This window comes from Chelonia mydas, chromosome 11, assembly GCF_015237465.2.
Source record: "Chelonia mydas isolate rCheMyd1 chromosome 11, rCheMyd1.pri.v2, whole genome shotgun sequence".
NCBI classification, from domain to species: domain Eukaryota; kingdom Metazoa; phylum Chordata; order Testudines; family Cheloniidae; genus Chelonia; species Chelonia mydas.
In genome coordinates, this window is record NC_051251.2 from 39,550,034 (window position 1) to 39,567,494 (window position 17,461).

Below are 17,461 nucleotides of genomic sequence, written 5' to 3' on the forward strand. Positions count from 1 at the left end.
ATATCCCATAACTCTTAACTGGGCTCTGCGGGCAGAGCACTGAGGAATGCAGCCAGCTCCTGGCTTTTACTGCTGGTCAGCCAGCTGCTGGCTGTTATGGAGCACAGTGGCCCCTGGTGGGAAAAAGGCAGAACTGCAGAGCCTCTGGCATTATGTATTTTCTGCAGAGGGACATGAATTCTGCATATGTGCAGTCGCGCAGAATTTCCCCAGGAGTAACTGCAGCACTTTAGTGAAGACTCCACTACACCTACAGGAGAGCTTCTCCCGTCAGTATAGTTAATCCACCTCCACAAGAGACGATAGCTGTGTCGGCGGGAGAAGCTCTCCCATCAACACAGCGCTGACTATATCAGCAGTTAAGTTGGTATAACTCAGGAATTTTTCACACCCCTGAATGACGTAGTTATACCAGTAGTTTTCTGTAAACAAATGAACATGCCTCTGAAGTGGAAACCAAACATTGCAACACTGGGAAACTGAAATTGCAGCTGATTATAAACCAAAGTGAAACTGATTTAATTTTTTTTATTGGCCAAGCTGAGAGAAATGTAGAAATAGCATATATAGGAATAATTAAATTAGTATTTAAAAATTACTTTAGTTTTAGCAATCTAAGGTGTTAGGCCCCATTCATGCAACCAGATGTGTGAAGGGAGATCCCTGCACCCACATAGGGCCCCACTGAAGCTAATGGGGCTTTGTCTGACCATAGCCCACCTACATTCATCTCATAAAGGATTGAGGCTTTAATTAATATAGATAAAATTATTTGCAACCCCATATCGTGATATCACTAATGCACATGAGTAACTTTATGCATGTGAGTAGTTCAAGTGAACTCATTAACATCTTGCATTCTTTATGGAAGCAAGCGTGTAAATTCCCTCCTGTGCCTTCCTCCAAACACCAAAAGTAGGCTGGATCCCAAAACTCCGTGAATTCAGTGGGACTACTAACATATATATTTATTTTCCATGGTGTCCATGAATTGGTAAAGCATCTCTTTTCATTTTTTTGTCCCTAGTTTTCTTATAAAGGCCCATTCATAAATTTTATTACATTTTCCTCCACCATACCCCCTCCAACTTTTCTAGACTTACTTTTCAAATACTTTTGAGTCAAAGCCCTGCTTGTCATATTTCAATGCCTACTGTATTCACAACTGGATGCATCTAGTGTACAATTATAGAAAGAAGGAAAGAAAAATTAAAAATGGCTAGATAACTTCAGGAGACTTATTTATTTATTTATTTATTTAAAAAGTCCTTTATGTGTTCAACAAACTATGTTCAACTAACGTCAGTTATTAAGCGGTAGGGGCAAGTGAAATATTTTCCAAAACCACAGCTTGTCATAAAAGCCTTCTTCTATTCATTGTCTATTTCAGGAAAGTACTAAATTCAAGCATGTTTGGACAACTCATTCCACATCTCCTATTGCTTATGAGCGCGGAAGAATTTATTTTGACAATTATCGGTGCTGTGTGAGCAGGTAATTATTTGATTGCTAAAAATTGTCATTATTTTTAATTTTAATACTCAGGCTCTGATCTTAGAAATTCCCCTGAGTAGTCCGACCAAGTTAAATGGGATCACTTGTATAAGCGTAGATACCCGTAGGCCTAATTGTTCGCAGGATTGGACCCTTATTTTATTATCTCTTAAGCGTTAGACAATAGCTGTAGCATTAAATATTGCATTTTGGCAAGGTAAGGCCTGATCCTGTGAGTTGCTGCTTATGTTCAACTATCACTGGACTTTAATGGGAGTTGAGGATGTTCAGCACTGCACAGAATTCAAATTAAACAGACAGAACACTAGTTTTATTTCTTGTAGTTGTCACCGGGCCTCAGTGGGTCACAGCTGAGGATGCCAAATTCAGGACAAACTGCTGGGAAATAAGGCAGTCTCACCCTAAATTGGTGGTTATTCTATCATTAGATTATACCAAGCCAGTAACAAAAGTAAACTTCTGTCTCAGCACATTGATTAACAAGAAGTCAAGGGTACAGTCTCTTTAGGCATTACAGCCCTTGTCTCACCATGCAGACACTGGACTCTATGATGAGGGGTTACTAAAAAACAATTTAATCAAACATAGGGTTCTTCTTACCCCCAAGAGATCAGGCACATAGGCAGATCAATGTATAACTGAGATCGTACCCAATAATCACACTGATGCCAATCCTTTAGTAACTATAAACTAAAAGTTTAATAATAAAAGAAGGAATAAGAGAGTTGTTAATGGTTAATAGATCAAATAACTGCAAAGTTCTTATATCAGGTTTGTAGCAAAGATGGAATAAACTGCTAGCTTGTAAAGTCTCTCAGGTGACTTCCCGAAGATTGGAATCCAGAGTCCAGAGAATCAGGGCAGGAAAGAGGCAAAGTGAAGATATTTCAGGAGTCTTTTATATTCTCTGCCATGTGCCTGTAAATTTACTGTCTCAAAACAAAGCTCACAGCGCAGTTTGTGGAAAGTTACTGTCTCAAGATGGAGTTCAGGATCACGTAAGCATATCACATGTCCTTATATGGCTTGATGTTGCTCAGGGGTAGTCACTGCCTATATTCTTGCTGAGGCATCCACAGGAAGAGCTATTGGGCATAATGGGTTTCTTCTATTGCCCGTTGTTAGAGTGAAGTGTCCTGACTGGTTTCAGAGTAACAGCCGTGTTAGTCTGTATCCGCAAAAAGAAAAGGAGAGCTTGTGGCACCTTAGAGACTAACAAATTTATTTGAGCATAACTTTCGTGAGCTACAGCTCACTTCATCAGATGCATGCAGTGGAAAATACAGTGGGGAGATTTTATATACACAGAGAATATGAAACAATGGGTGTTACCATACACACTGTAACAAGAGTGATCAGGTAAGGTGAGCTATTACCAGCAGGAGAGGGAAAAAACAAAAAACCTTTTGTAGTGATAATCAAGGTGGGCCATTTCCAGCAGCTGACGAGACATAGCTAATCTGGCTCTAATGTAAATTCTCTCCGGTGGGTGTTACCCAAGAATACCGCACACGTTTAAGATTAGGGCTGTCAAGTGATTAAAAAAATTAAATCACAATTAATCGCATGATTAATTTCGCTGTTAAACAATAATAGAATATCATTTAAATATTTTTGGATGTTTTCTACATTTTCAAATATATTGATTTCAATTACAACACAGAATACAAAGTGTACAGTGCTCACTTTATTTTGATTACAAATATTTTCACTGTAAAAACAAAAGAAATAGTATTTTCAATTCACCTAATATAAATACTGTAGTGCAATCTTTTATCATGAAAGTTGAACTTACAAATGTCAAATTATGTAAAAAAAAACAAAAAATCCTACATTCAAAAATAAAACTGAAACATTAGAGCCTGCAAGTCCACTCAATCGTACTTCAGCCAATCGTTCAGACAAACAAGTTTGGTTACATTTGGAGGAGATAATGCTGCCTGCTTTTTATTTACAATGTCATCTGAAAGTGAGAACAGGCATTTGCATAGCACTGTTGTAACCGGCATCGCAAGATATTTACGTGCCAGATGCACTTTAATGGGAACTGAAGATACTTATGATCTTGCAGGATCAGGCCTCTTTTTAGCATGTGATTTCCAGCACGTAAAATGCCTTGTGAATGGTGTCATTTAATAAGACCAAAAGAAGAAGACCGAACCAGAGACAGGGTTCATTTCAGGAAACGTATGTTGCTAAATTCTTAAAGAATTCTCAGCTTCTGGCACCCATGCCATGAAAGACATGACACTCCGATACAGTGGAAGAGTTTCCTCCTGATAGCACTTAATGGGTCAAATTCTGCTGTCAGGTACACAGTGCAAGTCAATGAAGTTACTCTTAATTGTAACTCAGAAGAATTTGGCACAATAACTTGTTACAAACTAATAGCTCCCCCTCACCCCAAGTTCTAATCTATATCGGCTATACTATCACCCTCATGACTCTAGAGTCTGAGCACTTTCTAGTAGAGCAATCAGCAACATGAGTAACATCTGTCATGTGTGCTTCATTCTTTTTCTCCTCCTCTCCCCAGGGGGAGAATTGTGCATGCTGTGAAGTATTTTGTTTTAGTAGAGTTTTAGTATGTGTGTGTATTTTCTGTTTAGTTCTTTTTTAAAGTATGTTACTAAAATAAGAACATTATTGGTACATCTCTTGTCTAAAATGTTTACCTAGATGAAAAGTGATCTTTTTAATGGCATCTTATACTGGGGAGTGGGGGTACCCAAATTCTGAGAGTAGCACAGAGAGACAGTTCCCAAAATAAGAATAGCCCAGCATGCTGGGAAGTTCAGAATGCTGCCTGCATGAGGAGGAGGTAATGATTTATAATAGTGCATAAACTGACCTGTTGACAGAGGTAGTTTATAAAGTAGACTGATTGTTTATAATCTTTTTTCTCAGCATTGCACAAGAGCCAAGAATACTTTATCAACTGCCAACATGTTCTAAATCAGAAAAAATAGAGGATGCATTATTATTGGAATGCCCGTTGGTAAGGTTACTTTTCACTGAAGAAATTTTGAAAATAAAATATAGCAACTGTTTTAGCTGTGGAAGAACAGTTCACTGATAATGTAGACAAAATTGAAACCAAACATTTCAAAAAATTGGGATGATGTTTATTGCAAATTATGGTCAATTTCTGTCTTCAGATGGCTGCATATCGCTCCCATTGAAGTTGGTGGGAGTTTTGCTGTTACTTTGTGGAAGAAGCCAAGTATTCAGAGACCGTATTATCAATCTGCTCTTCTCTAACATTTTCAGTTAACCTAAATAACTTCAAAGCAGTATACATTAATATATTATGCTCTTCTTCGCTTGGAGCAATTATTTAATGGGTCAGTTGCACTGTTTGTAACAACATTCTTGTTAACAACTATCACAGTGCTTGTCAGGAATGATGATCTTCACACAGTAGATAAGTGAGAATTTTTGCAATGAAATGGGCTTAGACACTAGCGAATACTCTCTCTCCTTTGAGTTCAGTAATCATCTTTGAAAAAATTCCATGAAAGTACAGGCTTCATTTAAAGTTTGCAAAACCTGAGCTTCAGTCCGAGCCAAACATCTACACACTATTTTTAGTTGCATAGCACGAGTCTGTAGATGGGGGCTCTGAGACTTGCTGCCATGGGTTTCTGCTTCCCATGTACACATATCCTTAATGACTACAGCTGGTCATAACTCTACCGGCATTTTAACCCACTATTTTCATTTGCACACAACTTTTTCTAAAATTCATTTTTTGACTGAAATTGTCATACTTTCTCTTGGACCAAAGGTGACTTTTAGGGAAAGACTGAGCAGTTTTCTCATATTAAGATTTATTTGCATCTGGCTAACTCAAATAGGGGAACTCTAAAATATGACATTTTTCATATGGCAAATTCTACTGGGAAATAGTTTGGTAAATTTTGAGAAAAATTAGTAAATATATTAAAATTTGCATTAATGAATGCAAACTACAACACTTTTATAGTTTTTTTTAGTTATGTTACTGCCCATGGTACAATAATATTGTGTGACTTTAGAGTGCCACATTTCTCCACCGTGCTGCTCCTAGATTTCTGCCTCCTGTAAGGAGCTGAGTGTCTGTAACTCCCACAGGAATTGAGGATAGTCCGCATCTTGCAGGATCAGGCCGTACAGAGAAATGCAGTTTAAATCCCATCGAGTCATGCAAAAACAATTGGATAACTCCATATTGTCAGAGAAAGTACTTTCTTTTCTATTTAAATGCATAGTGCATTAATGTTTAGGTTTAGGTTGCATATTTGAACACAAGTGTCATAAAAATGTGAAAGTTAAGGTTCCAGGAGTAATGTTTGTTTACTTTATACACTTTAATTTATGTAAATGTATAAAAAATGCCTGTTTTCAAGAACTAATGGCCTTATTTTCAAAGATGTTGTGCCAACATGGCTCCAACAGCAGCTCTTTAAGCCCTGGAAATCTTAAAAGAATTGTACAAAAAAATGGAAACATGGATGCATTGCCAAAGAGGAGAACAAAAGAATAGCACAAGCGTGTAGGGACATAATCAGAAAAGGTCAGGCATAAAATGAGGCCTGGTCCACACTTAAAAATTAGATCAATCTAGCTACATCACTCAGGGCTGTGAAAAATGTTGAGCCCTGAGTACCACAGTTAGGTCAACCTAACTGCCAGTGTTGATGCAGCTAGGTCAGCAGAAGAAATCTTCCATCAGCCTAACCATTGCCTCTTGGTGAGGTGGATTAAATGCATCAGCAGAAAAGCCCCTTGCTTCCATATAGGAAGTGTTTATGCTACAGCACACAGCTGCCGTGTGTAGCTGTGCTGCCTTAGTGGCTGTAGTGTAGACATATCGTGAGTTACACCTAGTAAGGGATGTAAAAGGCAATAAAAAGCGGATCTATAGATACATCAGGAGAAAGAGAAAGACAATGGAAAGTATAGGTCCTGTACTTAGTGGAGAGGGAGAGCTAATAATGGACAACATCAAGAAGGCTGATGTGTTTAATGATTGTTTTGCTTCAGTCTTCACTAAACAGGTAAATTGTGATCAGATACATAACAAAATTAATATTAACAAGGGGGAAGGAACACAAGCCAAAATAGGAAAAGAGCAGGTTAAAGAATATTTAGATAAGTTAGATGTCTTTAAATCAGCAGGACCTGACAAAATTCACCCTAGGGTACTTAATGAACTAGTCGAAGCAATCTTGGAGCCATTAGTAATTATCTTTGAGAACTCATGGAGGATGAATAAAGTCCCAGAGGACTGGAGAAGGGCAAATATAGTACCTGTCTTTAAAATGGGGAACAAAGAGAACCCAGGGAATTATAGATTAGTCAGCTCACCTTCAATACATGGAAAGATACTGGAGTAATTTACAAAACAATCGATTTGTAAGCAACAATTTATACATTAAAATCCAACTACTTAAAGTAAAATGATTAAAATCAGATAAAGAATAGAAGCAAAATTCAGAGGAGGGTACCAAGATGAGGAGGGAAGGAAGTGGGTAGAGAAGAGGAGGAGGTAAGGGAGGATGCATTGAATAGGATCATTCAGATACCTCAGGAAAGCATACCATATCGCTGAGAATTTTTCTTGGGTATTTCTGTTACAGCATACAATGCTTTCCATGGTGGCCAAGCTTACAGAGTCTGTGCTCCAGTCTTCAGTTATTGGTCATTTTTTAAGATTTCTATTTTTGTAATACTAGTCTTTTAGTAATTATTAGTGCCCCGCTGAGCTAAAGGTTTTCAAATTTATTCAGCTTCCAGTTAACATCCATTAGGTTTAAGACTGCATGTTTAGATTATAACACAATTTTATTATGTTATATATGGATATAGGAGGATTCCCAGAACGTATGGGTTAAGTTAGCACCTGCTGAATCATAGTTCCAATATTTGTTTCACTTAGCAGCACCTGTCTGAACAGTGCATCCTCCAGATTATTTTCTGCTGGATTAATTTTAAACAGAGATCCAAGGCTGGCTAAAATTTAGCACTGGCTAAAATTTGTTTCTATTGGCTGGCAGAGAGAAATTGGCCTAGTTTCTCCTCCCATTTCTTTTTTAGGGAATCCATGTTTCATTCAAATTTGCTGGCCAAATGTGCATATAGTGTTGCTGTACATCTTGGCAATCTGGGTAATATTTGAGAGATGAATGCAATTCAGGTGGGTAGGGGTAACATAGGCTTTGGGGCCCAACAGATGGGAGATGGCATGTTTAAGTTGGACATATTGCTACTCCTTCTTAGTCTATTGATTGAACCTTTCTTTGAATATTATAACCCTAATCCAATCTGGCCAAATGATGGGGTTGTCTGCTATACAGAGATTCAAGTTATCTCAGATAGAGTGTCCTTGGTATGTAGAAGAGGGTGATTTTTAAATTTAGTAGACATAGTACGCCAAATATTTCTGTCTGCCACAATAGCTGGTAGTTGTTCTTTAGGGAATCAGTAGTAATCCAAGTGCAACGCATTGGAAAGGGGTAAAGGAGCAACCAATTCTGCTTTCAGCTGGAACCAATCTGAGTTTCTAAGGCATGAGGGAATGAACCACTGTGCTGGTGGCTAAGGATTATTGCTTGATGGTAAAGTTTAAAGTTGGGACATCTAAAACCTGTTTCGACAGGGAGCTGTAATCTTTGTAAGGAGATTCTCGGTTTGTTACCAGCAGCCTACAAAACAGATCTGAACATGTTGTCAATTTTGGTAAAATAAAAGGGAGAAATATGGGTAGGAAAGGAATTCAGAGTAAAAAGGATCCTCAGAATGGCATTCATTTTGATTGTTTATTTTTCCCCAGAAGGGAAAGAGGTAGTTTGCTAACTGCATGATTAATGGGGTGAGGGTAATCTTGACTGTGCTTTTAATTTCCTTAGGGAAGAGGATGCCAAAATATCGGAGGTTTGTCTTTTGCCATCTAAATATCCCTATACAGGGAAAGCCACTTCCATGTAAATCCAATGAGATCTTTATTGTTTCAGATGTATCCCAATTTATCTAGTAGCCAGAGAATTTACCAGTTATCTATAGTTTGTAGAATATTTAGAATAGATTGATCTGGATTTTTAATAAATAGGAGGATGTCATATAGAAAAATTTGTCTCCTGAGTCTCAAATTTGATCGGTTGAATATTTTGGAGTTCCCTAATTTGTATTGCAAGTGGTTCTAATGCTAGATTGGATAGGAAGCGGGAGAGAGAACATCCCTGTCTTGCTCTCTGAAACAGATCAAAGGGGCAGGGGAGTTACTGTGTTATTGGTTATATTCCAATCCCAATTCTCGGATCCTAACAGCTTTGTCCATGAAATGAAGGATTTTCCCAAGCCAAATTTATCCAGGGTCACAAACAGATATTGCCAGTTCACTCTGTCAAAGGCTTTCTCTGCATTGAGTGAAACAATTGCATGGGAATTTCTAGAGTGTGAACTATGCCTTTTTAAAATAAATTCCACCTGTTCAGGGTTAACCATTTCACTCATTACTTTTTCCAGTCTCTTAGCCAATACTAATGTGAATACTTGTGAAAGTATTTTTACATCAGTATTGATTAATGAGATGGATCTATAGCTGTTACCATTTTGCGCATCCTTACCTGGTTTAAGTAATACAGTAATTAGGGCTCCTCTCATAGTAGGAGGTAGCATACCTTTCTTTAAGGCATCTTCGAAAAGTATAACAGCTTAGGGGCCAGAATTTTTTTGAAACTTTGATAGAATTCTATTGGTAAGCCTCAAGGGCAGGGGTCTTGGCCAGATTCATTTCCTCCATGGCCTTGATTAATTTCTCTAATTTCAAGGGAAAGGCCAGCCTGGTCTGCTGTTCTTATGAGATTGTGGGCAGTTTAGAGCTTTAATAAAATTATTTAGTTCCTCTGGGTCAGGTGGCAAATCATTATTGTAAAGAGCCTGGTAGAATTTCAAAAATTGATCTTTGATCTCTTTTTGATTAGTAATAACCTGCTCTTGTTCTGATTTGAGTGATAGTATTTGGGACCTTTGACTGCTTACTTTTAATCTGTATGTGAGAATTTTCCCCACTTTTACCCCTGACTCCCAGTGTGTTTTGTGAGTCTAAAAAGAGCAAATTGAGCTTGTGCTGAATTCAGTCTATTTACTTCTTACCAAAGATTGATTCATTTTTAAGATTTTCTTGTTAGGGCTAGTTTGCACATTCTATGTCCATAGCTTTAAATTGTTCGGTTAATTCTAGGACCTGAGCCTGGCTAGCCCTCTTCCTATCTGCTGAGTAGGAAATAATCCTGCCCCTAATAAAAGCTTTTAGTGTATCACATAGGGTGGATTGGGATATCTCTGGTGAGTCAATTGTTTAGGGAAAGAACTGAATTTCTTCTCGTGACATGGTTCTGAAAATGTTTATGTTGCACAAGAGCGGATTTCAGTCTCTATCTTTACAAGTCCAGTTTGTCTTGGGAGGGGTAGCATCCTGGTGCATGATAAGTGATCACAATAGACTTGATTTCATTATTGAGCTCTGAGTCTACCAGAATCATAGAAATCAGGAAGAAATCTATTTGTGAATATTTGGACTACAAGAGGAAAAAAAAGTAAAATTCTTCATCCAGGGGTTTTGCAACCACCATACATCTTTTAACCCCAATTCTTCCTTAAAATCTTTTATAATATTTCTAGTATGTGATTGTGTATGTTGGGGCTGGCCTGATTTGTCTAAAAAAAGGGTCCAATACTTCATTAAGATCTCCTGTTATGATGATTGATTCTAATGGCATATTAATTTTGGGGGGGAAATGTTTTTAAAAAGTGGAGCATCTTTATTAAGAACATGAGAATTGGCATACTGGTTCAGACCAAAGGTCCATCTAGCCCAGCATCCTGTCTTCCAACAGTGGCCAATGCCAGGTGCCTCAGAGGGAATGAACAGAACAGGTAATCATCAAGTGATCCATCCCATCACCCATTCCCAGCTTCTGGCAAACGGAGGCTACAGACACCATCCCTGCCCATCCTGGCTAATAGCCATTGATGGACCTATACTCCATGAATGTATCTAGTTCTTTTTTGAACCCTGTTATAGTTAATTGGGTCCACATTCATCAATTAGGGTATATATAGAATCAGAAGTCATAGCCTTCACCAACAAAAATTACCTTCCTGATCTTTATTTACATCTAGAATTTATAAAGTGAGTCTTTTATGAAACAATATTGCTACGTTTGGCTGCAGAGGAGAACTTGTTAAGTACCCCTCCCCCCATCCTAAATGTCTCTGCCGTCAAGTAATTAAGTGGGTTTCTTGTAGGAAGATAATATCTGCTTTCAGTGTTCTAAGATAAGTGACAATTTTTCTTTTTATATGATGATTGACCCCTTTGATGTTCCAGGAAACACAGTTTACAATATTAGCAATAAGGCATGCTTAGATAATATATCTCTTTATCGGGTGGCTGCATAGTGTCATTGCTTGGGCTGCATATCTGGATTCCTCCTCACCACCCTGGGGACATGAATAGTGGCCACATCACTCATTCTCCCCACCACTCAAAACACCCAACTGGGGTATAACTGGATTCCCTTTAATTTTATAAAGGAGAAATAGTCTCATATCAAGGGAGGGCGTGGTTTCTGCACTATTCCCAACAGCAAAAAAGGGTGAAGAAGGCTAGTGTCTAAACTTAAGAACAAGTCTATAGCGGAAATATAAGAAAGTTACACAGATTATTTAAACAACCTTATTCCAACATAACTGGATCGTTTGCAGATAAAAGTTCATTAGCAGAACAGTTCTGCCTAAACTTTGCCCCTGGAGCCTTGTCCACGCTGGATTATAGTGTAAACTCCATAGTCACATTACCAGTGTAAATCAGCATAACATTTATTTCAACTCTAACAAAAATAAAAAGTAAAGAAAAAAACTGAACTAATATTACTGAAAAAAAAGACGGCTACAACTACGCTGCATACAACAGTGTCATAATAACATCTTCTCAGTAATTTGGTGAATCATAAACAGCAATAATAGTAATTATTCTTGGATAGGATTTTAGGAGATCAGATTTCTTTACAGTTGAGGAATTGAAACAGTTTATCATTCAATTGAAATCTTCATTACGCTATTTAGATCGTATATCTCTTATAAGTGTACATTTAGGGCAAATGGATTGAACATTTCCAGATTTACTATAAACCCAAAATCTAGGAAATTAGATGGGGCTGAAACAAAATTAAGGAAGGGGAAAGGGGAGGAAGATTGAAAAAAATAAAAAAGGTGCGGAGGGGGTGGAAAAGATATCAGGAGTGAGAGTGCCTCAGACAGAAAACAAAACCATGCTTCTCTGTGGAACCTTACCGATCCACGGCTGTAAGGAGTCCACGGGTCCAGTTAAGCAGTTTGGTTGGAGTGAGGTTCTTGAATGTGGATGTGCTCCTGGTACACTGGATTAATGAGGGGCATGGGGTAGATGCAAGCAAAGCAGGTGTGTCCGTATTGTAACACTCCAACCTGCTCACAGCAGCAGCTGGAGCACAGAGCTGCTTCTTGAGTTTCAATGGAGGGTCAAAATTCAAATCAGAGATGAGATCCTTCTTCCCAGCCATTCACTTCCCAGCCAGCCCCCTCTGCTGATGAACAATAGAAGTTCAAAGAAATGAAAAGTAAGGGGACAACATGGTGGATTTGTCCTTTACAATTGTTTTGTTAGACTGAGAACTAAATGGCACCACTGCAGTGGCTGATCTGGTAAAGTTGTTTTAATACATCCCATCTGTTTCTTTTGCAGGGTTTTTGTTGTAGTAGTAATAGTAGTAGTGAGATCAGACACCTTTCAACTTCTTCTGCTGTCATAAAACCATCTTGCCTTCCTTTTTAACTTTGAAAGTAGAAGGGAAGGAAATGAAGTAGTCCAAACCCAATCCTTTGGCTACAGCTCTTGATCTGTTAAATTTAACCCTCTTCACCACATCCTTGGTGTAGTCAGCAGCCTGTGTCCCTTCCACATTAGGTTTTTAAGTTCTTTTTAAAGAATGAGTTCCTTAAAACTATATTTTAAAAATCTTACAGTTATGGCCTGGTGCTTTGTATCTGGAGTGGGGTTTTGCACAAATGAGCAATGGACTATCTCAATTTTTAACTTTGATTGGGGAGGGGGTGAGACAAAAAGAGCTGGCAACATGGTAGATAAAAATTCCACAAGCTTCCCTTTTTCCAGCCCCTTTTGGAGACCCACAATTCTCAGAAGTTTTCTCCTTGATCTTCCCTCAAGATCATTAACCTTCTGCTGCAGTGTTTTAGTAGTCCTTTCCTGTTGCTCTGAGGTTATAGTCATAGTATTCACCGTGTCTTCTAGTGAGGAGATTCGGTTTTCAGCTTCCTCTAGTTTTGATGCTGAGTCTTACAAATTGGCTTGATGTGTACTAGTAATAGTTTTGATTTCAGTTATATCTTCAGATATTTTTCCTCAAGATAGATCACTTGAGATTTGTTTTAGCCCGTCCATAATTTCATCTAGTCTCAGAGGAGCAGCCTCTCCCTCGTCGGCGATCTTGCTGCAAAAGGGCTGTCTGACACCTTCTGCCTTTTAGGATTTTGTAGAAAGTCTGGAGATGGAACAGCATCCGTAATGGTATTAAATTAAAAGAAAAGAGTTATAGAATATCTGATGAATATTAGATGGGGGTGGGAAAGCGAATCAGTTGCTGCTGGTTGTAGATTTTAGGAAGTGGCAGAAAGTAGTTATAAAACTATGCATCCACCATTCCCCTAGTGGCTCCCAGCAGTCCTATCACCTACTTTAAAACTGTTGCAGTCTTGTGTCTGTATGTTTAATTTTTATTGCAGGACATTGTAATTGTATCTGTGTTTTAGTCTGGGTTTGTAAACGCCACCCATCACTAAGATGCTGATTTTGAGTTTGGCCTCTACTTACGTCTTTTTTATACTGGCAGTTTTGTAAGCACAATTGGCATGACATCCAACTGCTTAACATCAAGCAGTTAGACTTCTAAGCCCTTGCCTGTATGGGGGAAATTGACCAGCATAGCTGTTCTGGAATAACTAGATATTCTGATATAATTTATTTATTCTGTAATAATTCTTTATGTGGATGCTCTATTCCAGAATAAAAGTGACTTTATTCTGGAATAATTACTCCACTCACAAAGTGAGTCCATATAGGGAGCTATTCTGGTTTAGCTTATTCCGCAGTAACATTGCCTGTCAATTTCTCCATGTAGAGTCAGCCTAAGTGATATCAATTGCACCTAGGAACAATTGTGCCCACAGTTATTTGTGCCTGCAAACTGTGAGTGTGAAAAGGGAGGATAGTGTTCAAAAATCTGGCCCCTAATCTCCATCTAGGCCAGATAGTTTGCTTTAAAAACTATAGAAAGTAGGCAATAAGGCTTTCCTCATGTACACATTCAAACTTTTTACTGATAACTTCTTTTTATGTAGGGGGAAACGCTTCCCAGTCCATCAGACTATAAATCTTCTCTTGCAGTTTTGACTGCTCATAACTGGCTCCTTCGTCTCTCTGCTAATACTGGAGAAATACTGGAAAAAATATACCTCCCACCCTACTGCAAATTCAGGTATTAATTATTGGCTGGGCTTTCTACAAGTAATGTTTTAATTAGTTGGGATTTATAGCAGTACTATAGGAGAAAATCACTTAATTTGTAATATATTAAAGCTATTTTGTTCCTATGCATTCACAAAGCTTTGTTTAACACTGTATTACTTTGGAAGGGCAGAATCCATATTGTTTAACCAGAGGTCTGTAAAATACATTTTTATGGATGGAATTTCTCTCAAATTCACGGCAGGAAAAGGATGAAGCCCAAAACTCATCAGCAAATAACACCATTCTTTTCATACTCTGTGGAGGTGCAAGTTGTTGAATAGCATGGAGGTGAACTGTCCTCCAGATCAGAATAAAGGCATGTTGTTGGTGCAATGAATGGCAGCCTGCAGTGCTGATCCCATGCTGTACCTGCTCTATGGATGACTTCAAGGCTCTCAATCTCGTATCTTTCGTGAGCATAGTTACTACACAGAATTTTCTTTTAGAAAAGTTTTAAACTTCAGCACTGTAAATGGTAAGGACTTCAGTTTACACCTACATTTCCGGTTAACTCATCTGAAAAAGAAAGTAAACCACAGAATCAGGCTATCGTTGGCTTTTCTCTGCCAATTTTACAACTTTTAATATTGCAATAACAACATACCAGAATGTACCTTTTAAGATGTGCAAAGCAAACGTCATAAAACAAGGAAAATATTATCAATTCAGAAATAGGCAATTTTTAACTTATGAATATTCTTTTGCACAAAGTATCCATTTTGCCATTTAAGAGGAGGGAAATTACTGCTACTGGAGAAGTGCAAGTTTTTCTTTCAATTCCCAGAGGAAATGACCCTTTTTATGGTGCAGAATCAAAAAATTGGTTTATGAAGGGAAAGGGGAAAAGTGCATTAGCCAGTTTTAATATATTAAGAGCTTGCAATAGTGCTTGTCTCATTGTCCCAGATAAAGTGAGCCAGATCTTGGCCCCCAACTCCATCATTGTTGTGCTACTCCAGGTGCCCAAACACTCTTTACCCCAGATCATTTAACAGGCAGAGCTTGGCCAGACACTGGGATCTGCTCCAGCATCCACATGATCTGACTTGTGTTATAACCTGTATTATAAAAAGTTTGTGAGAAATGGTGCATTTGCCTTAAGAAAGTCTAAAACAATTACTATGTTAAAAAATGCATTCTTATCACCAATAGGTATCTGAGCTGGGACACTCCTCAAGAGATTATGGTTGTCAAGTCAGCTCAGCATAAACTTCCAGCAGCAGCACAGCAGGTAGGTTTACTCAAGCATTCTGTTAGGTGAGGTATATATAGCCAAATATTTACAGGACCGGTCCAGAGGTTCAGAGAGAACTCTTTGTGAGCTGCCCCTGTGTCATTAACTATTGCAGGTATGGAAACACTCTCCTCTTTTATGTTACTAGAAGAAAAAACATGACTGGCTTTGTGATTAGAGGACAGAACTGGGTCAAGAGCCCCTCCCTTCCTCATATGGCTTTGGGTTCTCTAAGCCTCAGTCTCCCCTTGTAAAAAAAAAGGTGATAATCCTCCCCTAACACACAAGGTGTTGTAAAGGTCTTAACAATATTTATCATGGTTTCATACTGTTAGATTAATGTCCTAGCATGTAATATTGCCTGAAATACAATAACTAAGTTCAGTGTTACTGTTCTTTCCCAGGCAGGCATCCAACAGTCTGTGCTATTCTTTCTTGCTGTATTCAGAGTGCTACCTCTGAAATTTATTGGAATGCTGGAGATAAACAAAAAAGTGAGTTACTTTCTGTATTAACTATGCTCCAAGGTGTGGTAATTTAAAAAAGCATTGTGTTGCCTCATTGCACGTCCCAGTAATGCAGGACTAATTCATATAATGCAGTGGCTCATATCCCTAGTGAATGTATCAGTATCCAACTTCCCTTGGATAGAAATGACCACAGAGTAATTCTTCACACAAGTGACCTGCTGGGAAAATATCAAGTGCACCAGGTCTGTTATGTAGGTGGTAGGAAAGGTTGTTTGAAACTAGTTCCTCCTTAGAAGAAGAAGGTTGTTGGGAATTGGTGGGTGTTTGTGGGCATTGGGGTTTTAAAGGAAGCTAGCTGTGAAAATATCCCTGTCCACCATTAAGGGTGTAAAATGTAAATACTACATACAGCGAGAGATTTTTAGCTTGTGTTTACATTAAGCTGGAAAGATACTAGAAAAATAATAAAAATGTGAGTCTTGCTGTTCCAGTCAAGAGGAAACATGTCCTATCTGAAATTTGTCTGTAATAGCATGTTCATTAGGAAGCTATTGATGAGAGAAGCAGCAGTGAAATTTTACTATCAATAAGCACCTCTGTCCATACATAGTTTGAGTGGCAAGATAAAGTTTACGAAATGGGTGATGAGCAAGTGGTCACAAAAAAAATGGCAACACTGAATGCACTAAGTGGGGTTATTTTATAGCAAAACTATAAAGTACTCTTGAGAGCCCATGTAAATTAATGTCTGACACAAACTAGAAATCTAAAATCTTATATGCTAGTATGTGTTTATTTAAAGTTTACCACAAAGCATAGAATTTGACATAATTGAAAACCAACCTGTGTAGGGAATTTAATACAGAGATTTCAACTGTGAGGGTCAAATTTGAGATTAAACTGGGAACATGGGCTGCCAAGAACTTGGTAGCTTGGGCTCCCCAGCATGCCCACAAGCAAGCTGGCAGGAAACCAGGCAGGTTTAATCAGAACTTCACAGAAATCAAGCTGTCTCCACGGAACATTTCGATTTAGATGAATTGGCAATTTCCAATGAAGAAACATTCCATCAGAAATTTTCAACCAGCTGTACAAATAGTGACTAGTTCTGTGGAGAGAGCATCAAACGAGGCACGTGGATTCAGACCTAATCCCCACTGATTTGGCCCCCTCTGGCCTGTGAAGCAGGCAATACATGTATTTCTAAGGCAGCCAGAATCTGACAGCATGTGGTTCCTGAGATGTGCTGTGGATCAAAGTGTTTTGCGTTTTTTGTCCTACAGATAGGCCAAGGAACATCTGATTTGATGCATGTTTTTGGCTTTTCCCCTCCCCCATTTTAACCACATTTCCATAAAATATATCTGATTAGCAGAGTGAAAACTTTACTCTTTATAAATGCTTTATAAATGTAGGAAGAAATGCAGCTTGGAAGCGTGTGTGTGGCCCATTAAATATTAAGAATAAAGTTCATCTGTTTACGTCCAACAAAAGTTTGTTTGTTTGGATTTTTTTGTTGTTTTCCTTAGTGGAGATGCATGAGGCACTCTGGACAAAATGAATACTGCAGTGTCATTAAGAGCTATAAGCACCTCTCCATGGACCTATCTGACCTGGGTTCAGGTTCAGAGC

General features: G+C 38.3%; 1 protein-coding gene across 5 annotated transcripts in view; it reads left to right on the forward strand.

Moving 5' to 3' along the window:
- DCAF17 (DDB1 and CUL4 associated factor 17) overlaps positions 1 to 17,461 on the forward strand; it is a 45,200-nt gene that overhangs the window by 2,190 nt on the left and 25,549 nt on the right. For all 5 annotated transcript variants that reach the window (XR_005227427.2, XM_037913052.2, XM_007056583.4 and 2 more), the window contains exons 3-7: positions 1,391 to 1,494; positions 4,423 to 4,513; positions 13,957 to 14,093; positions 15,278 to 15,356; positions 15,764 to 15,853. Coding sequence is in view for 4 of the 5 variants with exons in the window: in XM_037913052.2 (XP_037768980.1) it covers positions 1,391 to 1,494; positions 4,423 to 4,513; positions 13,957 to 14,093; positions 15,278 to 15,356; positions 15,764 to 15,853 (501 nt within the window). In the remaining variant the exon portion in view is untranslated. The remainder of the gene's footprint in view (positions 1 to 1,390; positions 1,495 to 4,422; positions 4,514 to 13,956; positions 14,094 to 15,277; positions 15,357 to 15,763; positions 15,854 to 17,461) is intronic.